This window comes from Thalassophryne amazonica, chromosome 6, assembly GCF_902500255.1.
Source record: "Thalassophryne amazonica chromosome 6, fThaAma1.1, whole genome shotgun sequence".
Lineage (NCBI taxonomy): Eukaryota > Metazoa > Chordata > Actinopteri > Batrachoidiformes > Batrachoididae > Thalassophryne > Thalassophryne amazonica.
In genome coordinates, this window is record NC_047108.1 from 122,235,391 (window position 1) to 122,256,570 (window position 21,180).

Sequence of the window (21,180 nt, forward strand, 5' to 3'; positions counted from 1 at the left end):
CCCTCTAGCTGGCGGTGGCATGTTGCACTGCAGATAAAGCCATCCGTCACGCATGGTGGTGCCAACGGCGTGGCACTTCTCCAGTCTAGTGTGTGTTTGTTTGTGAATGTGCTGTTAAACATGGCAGTTTGGCGCTTGGTTTCTGTCTGCCAGTTTGCAGGTTTGTGCGTGTGTGTGCATGTCTCTGCACGTACAGTTTTGCTTACCGACATGATTGATTGTGCTGTTGCTTGTTTACAGTGTTTGTGTTCAGCATGGCTACCTATTAGCGTACTTGCCCCTGCATGCGCTCATGTGTAATGTTTGTAAGCTGCAACCATGGATACACCCCTCGCCAACAAAAATTTGGAGGGGTACGTTATAGTCATCACACTGTCCACCTGTATGTCTGTCTGTGAATATTTTAAGCACAACACCTCCTAAGCTGCTTCATGGAATTCAGCGAAACTTTATGCAATGCTAGCACACTGTGTGAAGGTGTGCAATAAAGGAAAAGAATTCTGATCCAACAGCTTCAATGCTCACATTTTTTAAACCTCACAGTATCTACAATGTTCCTGTAATATTATTTTTGTGTGTGTGACAAAAGACAGTGCTACTAAAATAGCTTTCTTTATTGGTTTACAGTCTCTTTGTCATTGCCAGGCAGCATTTAGGAGTGAAAAATGCACGATTTGGGGGGTTTCAACTACAGGGGGTATGTACGGGGGGTTAGACTAGATCAGTTGGTCAATGATTTGCATTTTCTTGTTCATAACGGTCTCCAGATTTTTAAGAGTATACGACGGCTAAGACCGAGCTTTACTAAATTATAAATAACTTTTGAATGATATGAGATAGAAAAGTACTCTTTTTTTTTTTGCTGAAAAGTTAACTCCGCAGACTTTCGAGCCAGTCATCGGCCATCTTTGTACTCCTCATAGAAGCTGTGTGATGACGTGCGCAATGTGAGTGTCCAATCAATATTGGTTCACAATCACATGGTTTTCCAAAATCCAATCGTAGGGTAGATTTCCCTCACGTGAAAAGCCAAAGATCGTTTTCAGGAGTGATGTGTTACTAGTTGGCCCGTTTGAATAGCCCCTGGATGCTCCAATGAGTACATACTATTAGTACATACTCAGTGTGCCTTGCGCCATTACGCACAGCGATCAGTGAAAGCAGGAGCAGACGGAGAGCCTCTGATGACAATCTCACCTGCTCAAAGAAAGAGTGTGTAACTATCAGGATTGCTCCACTAGTTTGCATGTGAATGTTACTGGATAACTCTCTTGCTTTCTCTGCGTAAAGCACTGTTTACCATATCAGTGGACAACAAAACGCATAGACCATTTTGTATATATTGTTGAAAATGTGCATTTGTGTTTATTGTTTAAACCTTTTTTGTTGTACAGTCTTTCACACAAGACCTCAAATTACCTTTATAAAGTGTCAAAACAGTTATCGTTTGCTGTGTTTTGAATAAATGTGTGTTGAAAATTATTTTTCCCATTATTTTTTCCTTGCTTATTTTTGATTGTAAACCTTTATTACACTTATAAAACACAAGAAAAACATATATATTCTGAAAGCACAGGTTGTCCTGAAAAAGAGACATAAAACTTGATTGTGGGATGCAGGGAGAGCTGTTAACAGCACATTTATGCCAGGCGAGTGAAATGTTCAAAAAATGCCCTCGGACCCCAGAGGGTTAAAACATATTTGTGCTAACACCAACCCCTATTCAAGGGGAGCTAATTGGACTTTTGTTTTAAATTAATGCATCACATGATATTGACCTCATGTGCGTGACTCCTCCTAATAGTGCAGCCGATAACTGAAACAATGTTTCAAATGGTGATACAAGCACCAAATTCTGCACAAATAGTCCGTAGACATTACTGTTTTGAAAAGAATAAATAAATAAAAAAACGGACTGGCCACTTGAATTTTCAATAGGCTGACAGGTAGGGGTCAATTGAAGAATTACACAGGGGCCAAAATTTAAAAACGTTCCAATCATATTGATATATGTTGTATACCACATTATTTGTCTGATCATAAAGATTCCAAAAAAGCATAGTTTGAACTTTCTGTGACTCACTGTTTTGGGGTAAAACAGCAAGAATAATGACAAAGGTCAATTTTAGTTAAAAGTTAAATTTGCTCAGCTTTTCGGAAAAAAGTTATGCATATTATTGGTTGAGCTAATAGGATTAATAAATGGAATAGTTTTTACTGTGTTGAATGTTAAATTTGCTCAGCTTTTCGGAAAAAAGTGATGCATATTATTGGTTGAGCTAATAGGATTAATAAATGGAATAGTTTTGACTGTGTTGAATGCTTGGTCTCCAAAGGACAAACAGTGTCAACATTCATTGTATTGTAGGACATATGTCACCCTATAACATGATAAATAAGACTGACTCATGGGGCAAAGTATTCTTTTTGCCTATGAACGGCTGATTATTGCACGACTATTAAAGTGCCGTCTGTTTTCCCAAGAATGATAAGGCTTTAATGTTGCAGCTAATTCTAAGCGATTCTTACTTATAATGTCAACAGTAATACAGCAGATGCTCAAAACTGGAAAAATTGGAGCCACTCTGTGTTTATTGGAGTTACATTAATAATTATCAGGTTTATTGTAGATTATTCTGTCGTCCCACTAATTGATTGTCACCTTTTCCCCCACGAGTGTCCGCTGTGTGTTCTCCCCGTGTGTATGTGTGCGCCTGTGACATTTCAAGCATGGATGCGTCTCCATGTACTTTCATGGTCTTGATTGATTTATTGGTTATTAATTGTTCCTGGTGGTGTGATGCGGTCTGTCTTTGCGTGTTTGAGCACATGTTCATATTAATATCATTTTATAGAGACTGGTCATCACCAATTAATCACTGGGATTCAAACTAAATTTTCCAACATAGTAGAATGTTTGGCAGGTGGCTGCTCTCGAACAGGTGCCCTCCTACCGTCAGACCAGCTTCACCCCCATGTGTGTGAAATGTCCCACCTTCAGATGTAATTCAGTTTTAAAATCCTGTCCTGTCACTGCTCTGCTGCTGCAGTCTGGAAATGATTCTCCTTGTACTCATGGCAGATCAGTCCCAGTTACTGACCTGAGTAATGGTGATGCTCAGTACTGTATTGTCCTCTGCCGTGTTGCCGTGGTGACAGGAGGAGAGACTACCACCATGCCAAAGAAAAGGGTCTGCAGAGACAGGAGAGTCACCCAATCTCTGACCTTTCTGTCTGTGTGGCTGACTACATCGCCATTTATAGACACGATGACACAATCCAGGGGCCGCCGTGACAGGCTGCACTGAAAGACACTGCAGGTTTTCATGTTCCTCTCTTCATGTCCAAGTGTCTCCTCACCAGCATTTCCCAGTCAACCTTAAAATTTATTTTATGACATCTATGTCGTCCAACAATCCATACTTAGAGGGGGATAAAATTCAAATCCTCGCTGTCACATCAAGATGCTGTGGGCGCGTGATGTCTGTGTGCTGCGAGCTGATGCTGTCCCAGCCCGACCCTGTCCAGAATACCTGATAATGGAGTGACCTTTATGTGGTGGGCCAGACTTTGTCTCCTGGCACCTACTGAAAGCGTATCTCATAGATACTGTTCACTTTCCTTCTTCTCCCCTGACTTTTCTCTTTTCCAGTGCATTGTACTGGATTTTCTTGCCTCTGTAGTCAGTCTGAAGTGTTGCATAACCAACTGGGTCCCTGTGGCTATGGCCCTGGTTATGGGTACAGCGTCAAACTAGCCACACGTTGTAGAAGAAACTTAATGATGGAGAATGTAAAAGGCAAACTTCATGACTTAACAAAATCTTGTTCTTCAAAACTATGAAAAATGTACTTGTTAATCTAAGTACTTTTAGAAATAGTCCCTGGATTACCAGTTTCAGGCTTCCATCTTTGGTCTGTCTGGCCATCCCGCCTGCACAGTGGTAGGACAAACTATTCTCTTAATTATTGTTCAACCTGACTTCAGAACATTTCCCCTGCATTCCCTACCACCAATATACACTCACCGGCTGCTTTATAAGGTACACTTGTTCAATTGCTTGTTAACAAAAATAGCTAATCAGCCGATCACATGGCAGCAACTCAACGCATTTAGGCATCTACATGTAGTGAAGACAACTTTCTGAAGTTCAAATTGAGCATCAGAATGGGGAAGAAAGGGGATGTGATTACATTGGATTGACTGGTCTGAGTATTTCAGAAACTGCTGATCTGAGATTTTCACGCACAACTATCTCTAGGGTTTACACAGAACAGTACAAAAAAACAGACGATATCCAGTGAGCGGCAGTTGTGTAGAGGAAAATGCCTTGTTGACGTCATAGGTTAGAGGAGAATGGGCAGACTGGTTGAATGGGTGACTGTGTGATGCTGTCATGTAAATATGGACCAACATCTCTGAGGAATGTTTCCAACACCTTGTTAGACCTATACCACACAGAATTACAGAAGTTCTATAGGTAAAAGGGGGTCCAACCTGGTACTAGCAAGGTGTTGCATTGGGGACAACAGTTGTTTATTGCACTAGTTTGCTTGTCCAAAGCTTCATATGCATCTGGTTAGATGCACCAAAATGAAAGATTTTGAAAAGGTGTGAACACCTTGACTTAAAAAAAAAAAAAAAATAAATAATTTTAAAGATGGTGTACTAATTATTAATGTAATTGTAATTTAATGCTATAATTGAATGAGATTTATTATCACTGTCATCACAAATGCAGCAACAATGAAATTACATTTACACTTCAATTACCTCAGACAAAATACAACAATTAATCCACAATTATTACTTGTTTACCGTGGTAATGGCACACATCAACATTAAAGATAACTCATATACATTTGACATTGTTTATGTGCACTAAACTTGAAGCAGTCCGTCATCCGAATTGAGGCAAAGTGGGTGAGGGCCACCGCAACATGAGTTGCGCCACCAGCAGCTTGGGGGGAGTGGCATAAGCGGGGGCCGGGATGGGGTGTGTGGTAGGTGGCGGTGGTGGAGTGGGGGGGTTGGTTGAGCATGCTTACAGTCCTTGTGTGAGTCTTTTTCTGTCCGTGTGGGAGTTAAAGATGATAAGGGGGCAGCAGAATGTTCACCAAGGCCATAGACATTCTTCTGGAGGAAAACAACGGAGCATTTTGTCCTTCAGAGGCTGATAAGCCTGCCATGTTTGTGGCTGAGCAGTGAAAAACCTTTACAGTCTCACATGAACAAACCAGATCCCAAATTATGAATATTCCCCAGTCTCTGAAATCTTACCCTGCAAGGTGTGCATTTGCTCCGAGATGTTATACAATATGCGTCCGAGTTCAAGGGTTAACGCAGTCTAAGAATGCATCACCTTGCCCAACTCATTAATCATGACGGACACATAAGAGGTCGTGGTTCTGTTGGCAGTCGTCTTGCCAATTTTCCGGTAGGTCAGGGCAGCACATAAGCCAATAAGTACCAGCCCTCCTACTATGAAACCAAATATAAATAATTCCTTGACATCCTCCACAGAGAATGGCGCAAAGCATGTGACTCGCCACGTCTCCCAGGCATCGAGAATATAGCCCGCAGGGTAGGTTCCATCTGGGCACGCAGGGTCTCCCGGCCCTGATCTTCTTGTAGAAAACATGGTGTCAGTAGCGTTCAGAGACCAGCTGATCAATTCCATGGTTAATCCAATATAGTTTGAAGAATTCACAGTATGGTGAAGTAGGAACTTTGAAGGTTGGAGCAGAGATAAGAGAGAGAGGAGGAGATGTGTCCGCCCTCGCCAGAGTCCCAAGCTGAATGTTGCTATAGTTGCTATCTGTACATTGCATAACTACGTATTGCTAGTTTTGCTGTCATTTTTGATGCTATTAGTTTTAAACATGTTAATGTTGTTGCTAACGACGTGTTTGTAAAGTAAATCTGGGTTTAAGAAAACAAGTTAACTTTGACTTCTTCCATCACTAGTCATTATCTTTTTGTTGTTGTTGTTGTTGTACAGCGTAATAACAAATTATATCTATCCCATCAACATGATGAGAATAAATAAATAAATCCCTTATTGCCTTTGACATTGATGATTGGCACTCCAAAGCCTTTGTCAGAAAAAGTCTCTTCATTCTCTCTACGGTGGTTTCCAGAGAAAAGTCATCTGTCTTTCTTTCTTTTTTTTCCCCATCCTCTGTCTTGCCATCATTAGTTTTAATATGTAATTCCTGCCTCAGAGGTTGGCTGAGAAACTGAGTCAGTGCCAGGACTCCACTGGGGCTGCGACAGCCGCAACTTTTTGTTTTCTGCGCACATTAGACTCCCAAATCAACCATCGCACAGTCTCGAAGGTCTTGTGTGGGAGGCAGACTTAAAAAAGCCAAGAAATGTTTAGAAGCACAAAATGAAGTACACGTTCAGTAGCAATGCACAGTTCCACGTGGAGCAGCTCGTGTTCACAGACAGATGGTATTTACTGTTTAAACCTGCTGCTCTTGTACTTCTCATGATGTCAGTTTTTCTTTTAGAGGAGAAACTTTAACATACAGTATAAAAGGACTTCTGAAATGATAGAGAGGCCCAGCTTCTGTAAGTTCCCCCCTGCTATTATTAAAGCCACAGGGTGTAGGATTTAGTGGTGTGTATTATTAGTACAAATGGAACATTGCCTTCATAACATCTGTTCATTACCATATAATTACCTGCAACCACCAACTGATGTCTTTTCGTGAGCAAATTGAGCCTTTCATATCTACACAGGAGTGTGGCCCCTCATGGAGACCACCATGCTGAAGCACAAGGTTGGCGCACTGGCTCAGAAGGGACATACTTAATCTACATTCTGCAGTGATTGTTCTTGTGCTGCCATGATTTGTGTTTCTCACAGTGCATAAGATGGAGAGCCACGCCCTATTTTTTCTGGGTCAGGCTCAAAACTTCTCAGTCATTCCTTGTACATACTGGTTATCACAAAAGAAGGCAAGGAAGCATGAATACCCATCAATAAAGAAGCAAAAACGTGAAGTAAAATAAAGCCATGTCCAGCGACTGCATAACTTATTCTGCAACCTCACCAGTAGGTGACACTAAATCCTACACATTGTAGCTTTAAATAGTAATTCCATTGCGTGTCCGGCCCATGTTTCATTTTCTCCTGTTCGAAAAGCTTTCATTATAGTTGCCTAAATTGTTCTCCCGTTGGATGAACATGGGCTCATTAGCCAAGTTTCCAGATGTTGAAAGGTTGCAAATGTAGATGAACATACAACCCCTGGCAAAAATTATGGAATCACCGGCCTCGGAGGATGTTCATATTCAGTTGTTTAATTTTGTAGAAAAAAAGCAGATCAAAGACATGACATAAAACTAAAGTTATTTCAAATGGCAACTTTCTGGCTTTAAGAAACACTATAAGAAATCAGGAAAAATAATTGTGGCAGTCAGTAACGGTTACTTTTTTAGACAAAACAGAGGGAAAAAAATATGGAATCACTCAATTCTGAGGAAAAAATTATGGAATCATGAAAAACAAAAGAACGCTCCAACACATCACTAGTATTTTGTTGCACCACCTCTGGCTTTTATACCAGCTTGCAGTCTCTGAGGCATGGACTTAATGAGTGACAAACAGTACTCTTCATCAATCTGGCTCCAACTTTCTCTGATTGCTGTTGTCAGATCAGCTTTGCAGGTTGGAGCCTTGTCATGGACCATTTTCTTCAACTTCCACCAAAGATTTTCAATTGGATTAAGATCCGGACTATTTGCAGGCCATGACATTGACCCTATGTGTCTTTTTGCAAGGAATGTTTTCACAGTTTTTGCTCTATGGCAAGATGCATTATCATCTTGAAAAATGATTTCATCATCCCCAAACATCCTTTCAATTGATGGGATAAGAAAAGTGTCCAAAATATCAACGTAAACTTGTGCATTTATTGATGATGTATTGACAGCCATCTCCCCAGTGCCTTTACCTGACATGCAGCCCCATATCATCAATGACTGTGGAAATTTACATGTTCTCTTCAGGCAGTCATCTTTATAAATCTCATTGGAACTGCACCAAACAAAAGTTCCAGCATCATCACCTTGCCCAATGCAGATTCGAGATTCATCACTGAATATGACTTTCATCCAGTCATCCACAGTCCACGATTGCGTTTCCTTAGCCCATTGTAACCTTGTTTTTTTCTGTTTAGGTGTTAATGATGGCTTTCATTTAGCTTTTCTGTATGTAAATCCCATTTCCTTTAGGCGGTTTCTTACAGTTCGGTCACAGACGTTGACTCCAGTTTCCTCCCATTCGTTCCTCATTTGTTTTGTTGTGCATTTTTGATTTTTGAGACATATTGCTTTAAGTTTTCTGTCTTGACGCTTTGATGTCTTCCTTGGTCTACCAGTATGTTTGCCTTTAACAACCTTCCCATGTTGTTTGTATTTGGTCCAGAGTTTAGACACAACTGACTGTGAACAACCAACATCTTTTGCAACATTGCGTGATGATTTACCCTCTTTTAAGAGTTTGATAATCCTCTCCTTTGTTTCAATTGACATCTCTCGTGTTAGAGCCATGATTCATGTCAGTCCACTTGGTGCAACAGCTCTCCAAGGTGTGATCACTCCTTTTTAGATGCAGACTAATGAGCAGATCTGATTTGATGCAGGTGTTAGTTTTGGGGATGAAAATTTACAGGGTGATTCCATAATTTATTCCTCAGAATTGAGTGAGTCCATATTTTTTTCCCTCTGCTTGGTCTAATTTGAAGATACAGGCTGTTGGAATACCTGCTGGGCACTGCTGCCTGACCCACCTCCACCAGTGCACTCTATGCAAGTGTGCTCCCCCATACAGCTATGGGCAGGAACGGGTCATCAGCTGGGGACCACCAGTCACCGATGTTTCGCTCCTTTAACCGCAGTACATCTCTTGGTGGCAGAGCGATGGCAGGTGTCTTCACCTGCCACCTCCTGCTGATGCCCTAGGTGTTCTGCCCCCACCCCCTGTCTCTCCTCCTTAGCCATAGCCAGAAGCTGCCCTTCTCCACCTCCTCTGCTAGCTCCTTGATGGCTTTGCGGCTCCCTGCCCCTGTGCAGCCAATGTCTCGCAACAGACGAACTGTTGAGGAGCCCACAAAGCCCCTACACCCCACCTCAACGGGGCATGTAATGGCTTTCCAGCCAGCCTCCTGACACTCCGCCGCCAGGTCAGCGTACTTGCGTTCATTAGCCGCCTCCATCCCCTGTTCCCAAGGGACAGTTAGTTCTACCAGCAGGATGGTCTTGTGTGGGATTGACAGGTCTGGCCGGAGCGATGTTTCCACTATCTCCCTGGGAAACTGGAGCTGCCTCCCCAGATCAACCCTCATAGTCCACTCACCACCGGGTGAGATGAATCTTGATGTTACTCTCTTGTGGGTGAGTTTGGGGTTCTCCCCAGCTCTTATAAAAGGGATGTGAGGTCTCGCTGGGACAGGAGGTTTGCTGTTGGCCCGTTGTCTGCATGCCTCTGCCAGCTTTTTCAGCACCAGGTCATGCCGCCTCCTGTAGCGGCCTTGAGATAGTGCGGTCTTGCAGCCTGAGAGGATATGCTGGAGGCCTGCATTGATGGTGTTACACAGGGGGCAGCTTTCTTCCGTACCAAACCATAAGAGGAGGTTTCGGGGACAAGGCTGGGTGTCGTAGGTGGCCCTGATAAGGAAGCTGAGTCTGGCCTGGGGGATCTTCCACAGGTCAGCCCATGACATGGGCCTTTCTGTGACGCCTTCCCAAGTCATCCAGCCTCCTTGACGGCTTTGAGCCACCGCTTTGACACGTAGCCGGTCTTGATCCGGTCTTGCTCCGTCCTTGCCACCTCTGCCACCATCATGGCTCTTCTTTGTTCCTTGGAGGCCTTGGACCAGTAGATGGGGGGCCTCGCCTCTGCCAAATCCTGCTCGACCCTCCTGGACTCGTCCAATGACCTCCCGGTGTTTCAACCTGCTGACGGCCATGTCAACCTCCTCCTGGGCTTTCCACTTCCTCCCTGTTCGCACTTGAGAGCCAGCTGCTCTCACTAGCTGGTCAGTGGAATCCCTTAGCTCCAGTACCAGTCGGGCCTTTTCCTGCCTGTATCCCTGGCTGATGGATTGAAAAGGCAGTTGCAGCATGTTCCTCCCGAATAGCCCCACGTCCGAAAGGCATCTCGGCAGTCCCAGCCAGTTCTTGATGTACAGGTTTGCTAATCTGTCCATCTTATCTGCCACTGACGAGGGGACTTCACACATTTTCAGCGGCCACATCACCCTTGGATACAGCATGAGTTGGTAGATCCATACTTTGTACTTGCCAGGGAGCTGGATCTCGCTGATCCTTGCCAAGCCAATCGGCAAGCTGCTTCCTCACTACATCCCCCATCTGCTTGTCGGAGAGGTCTGCCATAAAAAAGTAACCGTTACTGACTGCCACAATTATTTTTCCTGATTTCTTGTAGTGTTTCTTAAAGCCAGAAAGTTGCCATTTGAAATGACTTTAGTTTTGCGTCATGTCTGTGATCTGCTTTTTTTCTACACAATTAAACAACTGAATGAACATCCTCCGAGGCCGGTGATTCCATAATTTTTGCCAGGGGTTGTAACTGTCACAGCACTTAGTTTTCCCCTCTCCATTCAACTTTTTAATCAAACTACGCTGTTCTTCTGAACAATGTCTTGAACGTACCATTTTCCTCAGGCTTTCAAAGCGAAAAGCATGTTCAACAGGTGCTGGCTTCATCCTTAAATAGGGGACACCTGATTCACACCTGTTTGTTCCACACAATTGACAAACTCACTGACTGAATGCCACACTACTATTATTGTGAACACCCTCTTTTCTGCTTTTTTTTTTTTTTTTACTAATAGCCCAATTTCATAGCCTTAAGAGTGTGCATATCATGAATGCTTGGTCTTGTTGGATTTGTGAGAATCTACTGAATCTACTGGTACCTTGTTTCCCATGTAACAATAAGAAATATACTCAAAACCTGGATTAATCTTTTTAGTCACATAGCACTACTATTATTCTGAACACTACTGTAAACGCTCATGCTTGTAGCCCTTTTTGGAAATTCCCATCAGAATCTTATGAAGTGTAATTCTTCTGTCCACTGCTGGGGATTAAACTTACAAATTTCTGGCTCACACGCCTGTCAAAAAAAGTCAAGTTCTGCCACGACTACTAATCCTTTGATTTCCATTTGTCTTTTGCAGAGTACGCTGAGAGCATCGGGGACGGAAAAAGTGACGAGTTCAAACAGGCTGAGCAGAAGAGAATTATGGACCTTGCAGAAAACTTCTAATCTCTGCCACATCCACACGCGGAAAACATAAAAACCTGCTGCAAAATATTTTTCCACCGGCAGCAGTAACTTCTCTTCAGTCATGCAAGCTGTAACATTGAAGCCCCATCATTCTTGGGAAAGCAGACGACGCTTTAATAGTCGTGCGATAATCAGCCGTTCATAGGCGGCATGGATCACAGATAACGCAGAAGACGGAGGAGTTCTGCTGCCTTTGCCTGGATTGCTGTCACCAGGGCTCGGATATATAAATGGGACTTCCACGTGTCATACACAAATACATGCTGCATTATTCTGTAGTGACTTTTACCAAAAACAGTCATGATGTTTTCACACCTGAATGACAGCTAAATTGATGTTATAACGTGCAGATCTGAAAGGAGCCACTGAATGCGCCCTCTCCCTCATTACAACCCCGGACCATTCCATCATCGCAACGGAGCCGATCTGTTTCCCCCGGTGACATTCTGCAGCAAAGGTCATGTGAATAGTAAAGCTGCAGATATGTGCTGCTGTTATTGTGCAAAGTGATTTTTTTTGTTGTTGTTGTTCTTATCACCTGGTTTCCATGAATCTATTTTATACTCAATGTCCCCCTTTTCTTTTAATTCAAAAACATCCAGCTTTGATCACCTGATGACCTTTGACATCCACAGCTGGGGGAAAAAAAATCAGACAAGGTTGTTTTCATAATCCTTTTTTTTTTTTTTTTTTTAGAATTATCCCAGTTAAAACCACATCATTGTGCACACCGTGTGCATGCCTGGCGTGTGTTTATGGAGCAGATACTGTGTTTATTGTGTGTACTGTGGCGTCGGATGATTGCAAACACACATTGCAGAGAGATTATCGAAAATTGTGAAACGTCCTCCCTCGGCTCTCCTGCTTTACCTGCTCCATTTCTTTTGGATTCGTAAACTATTTTCTAATAAAACATTTGGTAATAAAACCCCAATTGCATGTTTGTCGTGTTTGATTAATGTCAGAGTTTAGCGCCTGTTGATAACCGCTTGTAATTACGGCTACACTTGGCGAGCTTTGCACAGATGGCGAATAAAAACTTTTCTTTCCAGCTTCATTGGCAGCGATAGAATCTCACATAAAGTGACACGGATTCTTATTTATTTTTCTGTGGCTCGAAACCTCCCACCGCTGCGTCTCAGCAGCCTGTCTCAGCCCACTGCTGTTTCTCTTTGTGACTGTTCACACAAACAGTGTGTAGGTGTATTATGGGAGAGCTGGATACACAGTGAAACCTGCTGTGTTATTTTGTGCGTCTCATAACCTGGAGGTAGTGTGCCGCACTTGACTGTGTTCTTGATGTTCTTTAGAGCAAAAATCTTTCCCGATTTTACATGACCTTTTTAAAGTGTGGGAGAGGGCAGACCATCAGCGCACATAGGAAAGAAAACAGGATGTTTTGCACTTCATCAGGTATGCAGTGATGCTGTACACACTTAAACATGATGAATCTGCACACATTTTACTCTGAGGCTAAAGCTCTCCAGCATCCAGATATTAACATATTTTCCACAGTATCAAGCTGAGTCCAGTTTGAGAGCAGGTGCTGTGGTTTGCCGCATCCTTGACGCTGTGGAACTGCTTTGGGTCCTGGATGGCAGTCACTCAGGCAAGGCAACCAATCCATTCCCACATCTCCATCATAACCATCTGCTGCTGCAAACAGGTGAAACGTGGACGTCCCCTTGGCCTTCTCCTGCTGCCGGGGTCCAACACTCAGGCACAGAGAAACAGGCTCCATCGCCAAAATGCCAAAGTCAGATTTATGCTTCTACAACTCTGTAACTCTGGCCACGCAATCACAGCCGTGTGGGTGTGACCCTTTCAAAGTTCTTCGTAGTGTTGGTGGGTGTCACAGTGGGGGGTGGGAGTGATGTGAAGCACATGGAAGGAACTGACTTTCCGCCTGCACCACCACTGCTGCTGCTGGTCATTCCACCCCCAACCCCTTTTCTGGACCAATTTCTCTTTCAACGAGCTCCAACTCAATCATCGACCTCCAAACCAGTGCTGCGTGCATTTTCCCTCCATGAATTGTGGATCATTTGAGCGTCTTTGTAGTTTTTTAACTCCGTGTTGTAAAGGTGGTCATATTTGCAGACTTCTTCTGCCACATAGTTCACTGTTTCTGGAGTATACATTGCATTTTTATTTATTTGTTTATTGCTAGTTTGGGAGGTCCTGTAACTTATATACTGAAAAATCACTTTCATGATTAATAATAATTATCAAAATCAAAATGCTGCTGCCAGACTTTTGACAGGAAGCAGAAAGTTCCACCACATTACACCCATTTTGGGGCCTCTTCACTGGCTTCCTGTCCCGGTGAGATCAGATTGTAAGGTTCTGTTACTAGCCTACAAATTGTTCACGGACTGGCACCTCCCTACTTTGCTGATCTAATTAAACCTTATGTACCATCCTGGGCTTTGCGTTTGCAAGTTGCAGGACTACTTAGTGTCCCAAGGGTGAATAAAAAGTCTGGGTCTCAGAGCTTTCTCTTATCGTTCCCCTGTTCTGTGGAATGATCTACCTGCGTCAGTAAAACAAATTCTGTAGAGACTTCCAAGTCCAGACTTAAGATGCACTTATTTTCCCTTTCGTATGGCTAGCATGACATATTAGCTGACATGGTATAGTTCTACACTTTTTACCCTTTTAAATTAATTTTATTAGTAAAGAGAGCGTGCCCCGGCCTCAACTTTATCTAAATTCTGGGTCTTTTAGTGAAGCTTAGGGCTAGTGGCCGGCGGTCATCTTAGTATTTGTTCTGTTTTTCTTGTTGCTTAATGCTGACATACTGTATTTGTTGTGTTTCTGATGCTTGATTCTGCGTTTTTTTCTTTTCTCTCTGTTTGAGGTGCGGCTCCATCCAGAGATGGGTGTGGTATCTGTTCCGGAACCGTCCTGTGCACCGGCAACATTTCCTGTATATTCGTTTTGTGAATGGTTCTGTAATTTGTAGCATGGCCCAAGCAGAGGGTCACCCCTTTGAGTCTGGTCTGCCCGAAGTTTCTTCCTCAGAGGGAGTTTTTTCATACCACTGTTGCTCTGGGGGTTAGTAAGGTTAGACCTTACCTGTGTGAAGCGCCTTGAGGCAACTCCATTGTGATTTGGCGCTATATAAATGAAATAAATTGACATTTATATATATATATATATATATATGTGTATGTGTGTGTGTGTGTGTGTGTACACATACGGGCTGTTGCCAAGTAATGTAAAAGTAATGAGTTACTTTCCATAGAGAATAAATAAGTAATGTATTACATTTTTAAAGTACAGCGTAATGTATAATACAATATTTGAGTAATGACCCCAACACTATCAATATGATGCCGATACGGGAAACTTGAGTACCTGCTGATGCTAATCTAATACTTCCCCCACTGTCTATTAATAACTACATTTGTTTTGAATGTACTTTGCTAACTTAGCCATCTAACAGCCGCCTCAAACAGTGAAACAAATATTCTTCTCCCCTGAAAGAAAACATGCATAACCCACAAGAGTACTTGAATGTCTTGTTGCACTTGCTGACAATCTGCTGACAAAAAACAAACACCTGTTTATTATCAAATACTGTTGGATGTCTAGAAAAATGTTTTAGGTATGTATTGCATGATTGGTGTGTGGTACTGCCTTAAATTGTGCAGATGTCTGTTTTTATGGCCGCTCAATACATGCCCAGCTCAGGCTGACTTAAGTGCACTATAAAAATTATCACGGTGATTCAACTTAAAAACGTAAGTTCAGTTGCTGCCTTAAAAACATTTTAACTCAGCTTCAAGACTAGAACGCCGCACTCCTCGAGCGCAAACCTCTGCCAAGACTCCAATTCCACAAACGTTTACCTTGGAAAACATTTTCAAGGTCCTGGTAGAAATGACTTGTCATAAGCTAAATTAGATGTGATCAAATGTCAGGAGTATGTATTTAGTTCATGCACTTGAATCAAAGTTGTTTTTGTGGTATTGTCAGGTTTTTTTTTTTTTTTTTTTACGTTTTCAGTTTCTGAATTCTTTTTAAGCCAAGTTTCACAGAACATTGGTTATCTTTGCGATGCACAATTTTTTTTATTGCTTTTTGGCACTTGGTTTCTGATAATTGGAAGATAGACAGTTGGAACCTCCAACCAATTTTGGTGGTGTAGGTAAATCCATAACAAAAAAATGAGTGACTGAAGCACTTAGAATGCAAAATGTACACCTAATGGGCTTTTCAATATTAAATACAAATGTCCACAAAATCTGCAATCCGGGTCAGATCTGGATCAAACTTTGCCAGGTGATAGTGAGTGCCAGGCTGCACCTCACTTTCAAATATAAGAGTGCTTGAGATATGTTTGATTAAGATATAATGTAAAATATACATTAAATGGAGTTTTCAATGTTAAATTGAAATGGCCACAAAATCGATAATCTGGATCAGATCTGGATCAAACTGTCAGCCGATAAAGGGTACATCCTAAATAATGTTCACAAATATGAAAGAAATTTGATCTTTTTTTGTCAGTTATGAATTTTTGAACATTCGTTCAATGTTTAAGATAAGGATTTGTACAATATTCCAAGATGTTTCCTGACTTTGACCTATGACCTTAAAATTTTATCAGTTCTTGCCTATCAGGATATGAATCTTCAATAAAAAAATATGTATCTAGACATAAACAAAAATCTGTGATGGACGTGTGGAAAAGGCATCTACAGCCAGGTCAGTGTCAGTTAAAACTTACACAGAGGGCCAAATTTAAAAATGCTCCAATCATATTCATCTATTTTGCACCATCTGTTCTGCCTTATCTTATTTGGTGAAATACGTCACATAGTGTAGAATCCAAAGGACGTTAGCTTGTTTGACTTTATAGTCCAGACATTATTAGCTCCCTACGAAATTTAATGTTTTCTTCAAAACGTTCCTAAGTAATTTTTTTAACAGAGGTCAAAGTCCTGTTTGAAGTTGCTTTTCATCATCTAGAATATAATACAAAATACAGATCAAAGGGGCTTTTTAATGTTTAAAATCAAATATCTGCTAAATCTGCAATACAGATCACATGGAGGTCACATTTAGTCACAAATGAGAGTGATTGATGCACTTTTCATTGAGATATAATGCAAAATGTACACCAAATGGGCTTTTCAACATTTAATTCAAATGTCCACAAAATCCACAATCTGGATCAGATTGTGGATCCAGATCAAAGTTTGTCAGGTGATAGTGAGCGCCAGTCTGCGCCTCACTTTCAGATATGAGAGTGATTGGGGGATGTTTGATTAAGATATAATGTAAAATATACATTAAATGGGTTTTTCAATGTCAAATTTAAATGGCCACAAAATCTGTAATCTGGATCAGACTTTGTCAGTCGATAAAGGATACCATCCTACATAATGTTCTCATATATATATATATATATATAGAGAGAGAGAGATCTTTGTTGACAGTTATGATTTTTTGAAAATTCATTCAGTCTTAGATAGGGATTTTCCAGTCTTCCAAGATTTTTCCTGACTTTGACCTGTGACCTTGAAAGTTAAAAAAAATTCTTGCCTATGAGGATATAGTAAAACTTTCAGTAAACTTTAATAAAACCTTTCATAATGATATTTGAAACACTGTGGGCTCCAGGCTTTTCACAAACAGACAGACAAACAAACAAGGGTGAAAACAACCGCCTCCAACTTCTTTGGAGGAGGTAAAAAGCTTTTATTCCATTTAGGAAGGTAAGTTGTAAGTTGGCAGCTTATATAACTTTCTAAAGTTGAATTAAAAACTTTTTTTGAAGTTGAGTTGACTTGTGTTTTTAAGGTAGCAATTGAACTTAAGGTTTTAAGTTGAACACCATGATAATTTTTACAGTGTGGGCATTTTTTTTAGGGGAGAGCTCATTTAATTCAGTGCATCATCTTTGCATATCGGTCTGTGCTGTGGTTCTGGTTCCCTAACCGGCATCATGGTGACAGAACAGGAGGCCATTCTCTGCAGCTGTCACATCTGCTTCTTTTTTGAAATACTTTAAAGTCATAATATCGCTCAGCAACAGGGTGCAGGGAGCGGCAGGGTGTCGTTTGCATATTGTATTGGCAGATGAAGCCTGGCCCCAATGCATCTCTTATCAGTGATTATGACTGTGGCATGTTTAACAGCAGTCGTACAGCAATTTCACAGCCGAGGGGAGGGCGAATAATTGTATTTTCCGAATGACTGGATGCAAACACTGTGCACCGCTGTGCTTTTGAGCTCCATTTTTTTTTCCAGCAGGCACCTAGAGGAGAAGGTATCATCATAAATGAGTGCAGACAAGTTTGTCAAATGGGGGATTCATATGCTTGAAATAGTGACAGTTGGTAAATGTGGACTTTAGATGATATTTTGAATTTTTCATATCAAAAGATGAGAGAAGATGACACATACTGCTACTACAAATAACAATAATAATAATAAATAAGGTGCAAAATTCATCTTGCCTTACATACAAAGCCCTTCAAGAACATTTAAAAGTTGGGCAAGGACTTTCGATGGTCTCCAGTATCTCCAGAGTCATCTATTACACTATGGTGCTGGAGCAACAGGCTGCAGTTAGCTGACATGAACAGACTCAACAAGCTCATCAGGAGAGCTGGCTCTGTCCTGGGGGTTGAGCTGCAGTCTGTGGTGGAGGTGTCAGAGAGGAGGATGCTGAGGAAGCTTCTCAGCATCCTGAACAACACCTCCCACCCCCTGCATGTCACACTGACGTCCTGTCAGAGCAACTTCAGCCATAGACTGAGACCGCCGAGGTGCACCACAGAAGACCACAGGAGGTCTTTCCTACCTGTGGCAGTCAGACTGTATAATTATTTATAATTACTATATTAATTATAGCTAGTCAGAGTTATGTGCAATATTGTCAAACATCTTGTGTAATATATGTTCCACTCATTTCAAATAAATTTGTTGTATTTATTGTAAAAAAAGAAATTGATTGATTTCTAATATTAATGCTTTCTCTATTCGTGTATTTAACTAGCCATTGTTTACTGTTTTCTGTACTCTGGCAAAATAAATTTTCTGGATAAATAAAGCTGATCTTTATTTTTTGTAATAACAGGCTGTAGAGGCAAATAATCTAAAGACTTATTCCTGCATCCTAATGCAACACGGGAAGCTAAATACAAATTCTCCAATCATTGCTTAAAACACAAGTTTTATTTTAACTATTCAAAATCTTCTAAATCTGCATGCAGCAGCACTCAGCCTCTATGTATGCAAGACCTTTCCCATATTTTATCACACCTTCAGTTGGTGGCGGAGTGGAGGGGTTGAGGTGGGGGTGCAAAGATGCACCTGTGTCCTCTATGTCATCTGAAAGTGGTGTGACAGCTGACAGATGTGGTCGTTGTGACCACTGTCTCGCACACTGTCAGTATGATGATGCTGACAAGGCAGGAGGCAAACCTTTAGGAGCGTTTTTAATAGCTGTCAACTAAAAGCGACAGTGACAGTCCGGACCTGAACCTGACAGGATCGACACTTCCACAGGACACAACAAATGCTGGAATTGAAATCGAAGAAGGAAGTCTGTTTGTTCCCAGTGATTTGTTTCTTATTTGTATCTTTGGAGCTCCATGCACAATAAAATGCCCATCTCTAATTTCAGTGAACTTGATCACTATCTCTAAGGTATAATGATCCAAGTTGACATCTCTCCAAATCACAGGCTACAAGGAAAGTTATTCACACCATGACATCAGTGTGTGAGTGTGTCTATGTGAATGGGTGAATGTGAGGCATAATTGTAAAGCACTTTGAGCTTCTGATGCAGATGAAAAAGCACAAAATAAATGCAGTCAGTTTACCATTTATCTGACTGCAGTACTGGTCAGCATGGGGGCTGCACCCAAATATCCTACAGGCTATTTTCACCAAACTGACTTGAGATCATAGAATAGAATGCCTTTTATTGTCATTATACAATGTACAACGAGATTAAGAGCCAACTCCAAAATCAGTGCAGGCAAGTGAGAAGAAAAGCAGCAATATCAATAAGTATCAAAAAATATATATACGATGTAAACATTAGAAGGTAAGGTGCATGGTCCTGGGTGGTATGTAAATTGCAGAATAAGTATGTTATTATATACATTGTTAAAAATTATAAATATTGCACATTATGGGATGGAATGTTGCACATTATCGTCAGTGCATGCGGGAATTTAGGATGGTTACCGCTTTGGGAAAGAAACTGTTTTTGAGTCTGTTTGTTCTGGTCTTAATACACCTGTAGCACCTCGCTGAGGGCATCAGGTCAAACAGTTTAAAGCCAGGGTGGGAGCTGTCTTTAGTGATGTTTAGGGCTCTGCTAAGGCAGCAGGAGCTGTAAATGTCCATCAGGGAGGGGAGTGGGCAACCAATGATCTTTTGGGCTGTCTTTACGACTCTCTGGAGCCTCTCCTGTCTGCAGCAGTACAGCTGCCGTACCATGCTGTGATGCAGTATGTCAGCAGGCTATGAATGGATGCTCGATAGAAGGTCAGCAGCAGGTTGGAGTCTAGCTTGTGCTTCCTGAGGACTCTCAGGAAGTGTAGCCGGTGTTAAGCCTTCTTGGGGACTGCTGAGAGGGGGGCTGGGTCGGTGCTGTGCTTCCTGTAGTCGATGATTTCCTTGGTTTTCTTGGTCTTCAGTGGAAGGTTAGGACATGCTTGACAGGACTCCAGTCTGCTTTAGTCAACAGTTACATCACCATTGTTTACCAATGATCCAATTCTTGAAGCAGCCATACATGCCTCTGACACTACCTTACTTCACAGAAGAGGTGGTAGGAGCAGTTCCTTCCCATCTCAAAGCTCTTCCCAAGTTCTTTGTATTACTGCGGTGAAGCTTTCTCTTGATTGTTGACGTTTACATGGATACAGCTCCCTCCCGCAGGGTGTTCTTGATCTTCCTGACTGCTCCAAAGGTATCCTTCTTCACCATGCAAAGAATTCTTCTGTCTTTCTGTGCTTTCTTTTTAGAATGCACCAAATACCAATTTTCCTTTTCTTTTTTGATATGTCAGTCTAGTTATGACTTGCTTCACTGATATTGACAGGTCTTTGGACTATATTTTGACAGTAAACAGATTCCAAATTAAGTATTTTTTGTCACTTATTTGGAAATTACATGGCCATCAACTACTACTTTTGAACATGAATGTGGTCCTTTTTGATGAGATTGAAAATAGCATAGTAGCAATTTACAATAAGGGTACTGTAATTAATGCAGACTTATTTGTTCATGCTAAATAAGGTACGGTGCATCCGGAAAGCATTCACACCACTTCACGTTTTACACATTTTGTTATGTTACAGCCTTATTCCAAAATATAGTAAATTAAATTTTTTTTCTATACACAATACCCCATAATGACAATGTCAATGTGAAAAATAAATTTGCAGAAATTACAAAAAAAAAAACCAGCAACTTTTTTTTTTTCATTTTGTCATTATGGTGTTTAGTGAGCACCTTGCATGGCAACACCCTGACATTGGTGTGTGAGTGTATGTCTGTGTGAATGTGAGGCATCATTGTAAACCATGTGGAGCTTCTGATTCAGATGGAAAAGCGCTACACAAATGCAATCCATTTACCATGTTTTTCATGCATATTTTTGATTGAAGTCATTTTTGTTGTCCTTTCGGCTGCTCCTGTTTTGTTTGGGGGGTCACCACAGCGGATACAGCCAGATCCGCATTGGTATTTGCCACAAGTTTATGCTGGATGCCCTTCCTGGTGCAACTCCAGTTTTACCTGGAGAAAAACACGCAGCTGCTGGTGTTCCGAAGAGGTCTCCCATCCAAGTACTAACCAGGTCCCACACTGTTTAGCTTCTG

The 21,180-nt window shown here is 41.6% G+C and overlaps 1 protein-coding gene across 1 annotated transcript in view; it reads left to right on the plus strand.

Annotated features, from left to right (window-relative positions):
* The window catches only part of ctnnbl1 (catenin, beta like 1), a 193,300-nt gene extending 181,949 nt beyond the window's left edge, over positions 1-11,351 (plus strand). Inside the window, exon 16 of the mRNA XM_034173303.1 lies at positions 11,217-11,351. Coding sequence (XP_034029194.1) covers positions 11,217-11,305 — 89 coding nt within the window. The 3' untranslated portion in view covers positions 11,306-11,351. The remainder of the gene's footprint in view (positions 1-11,216) is intronic.
* Positions 11,352-21,180: the final 9,829 nt, after the last annotated feature.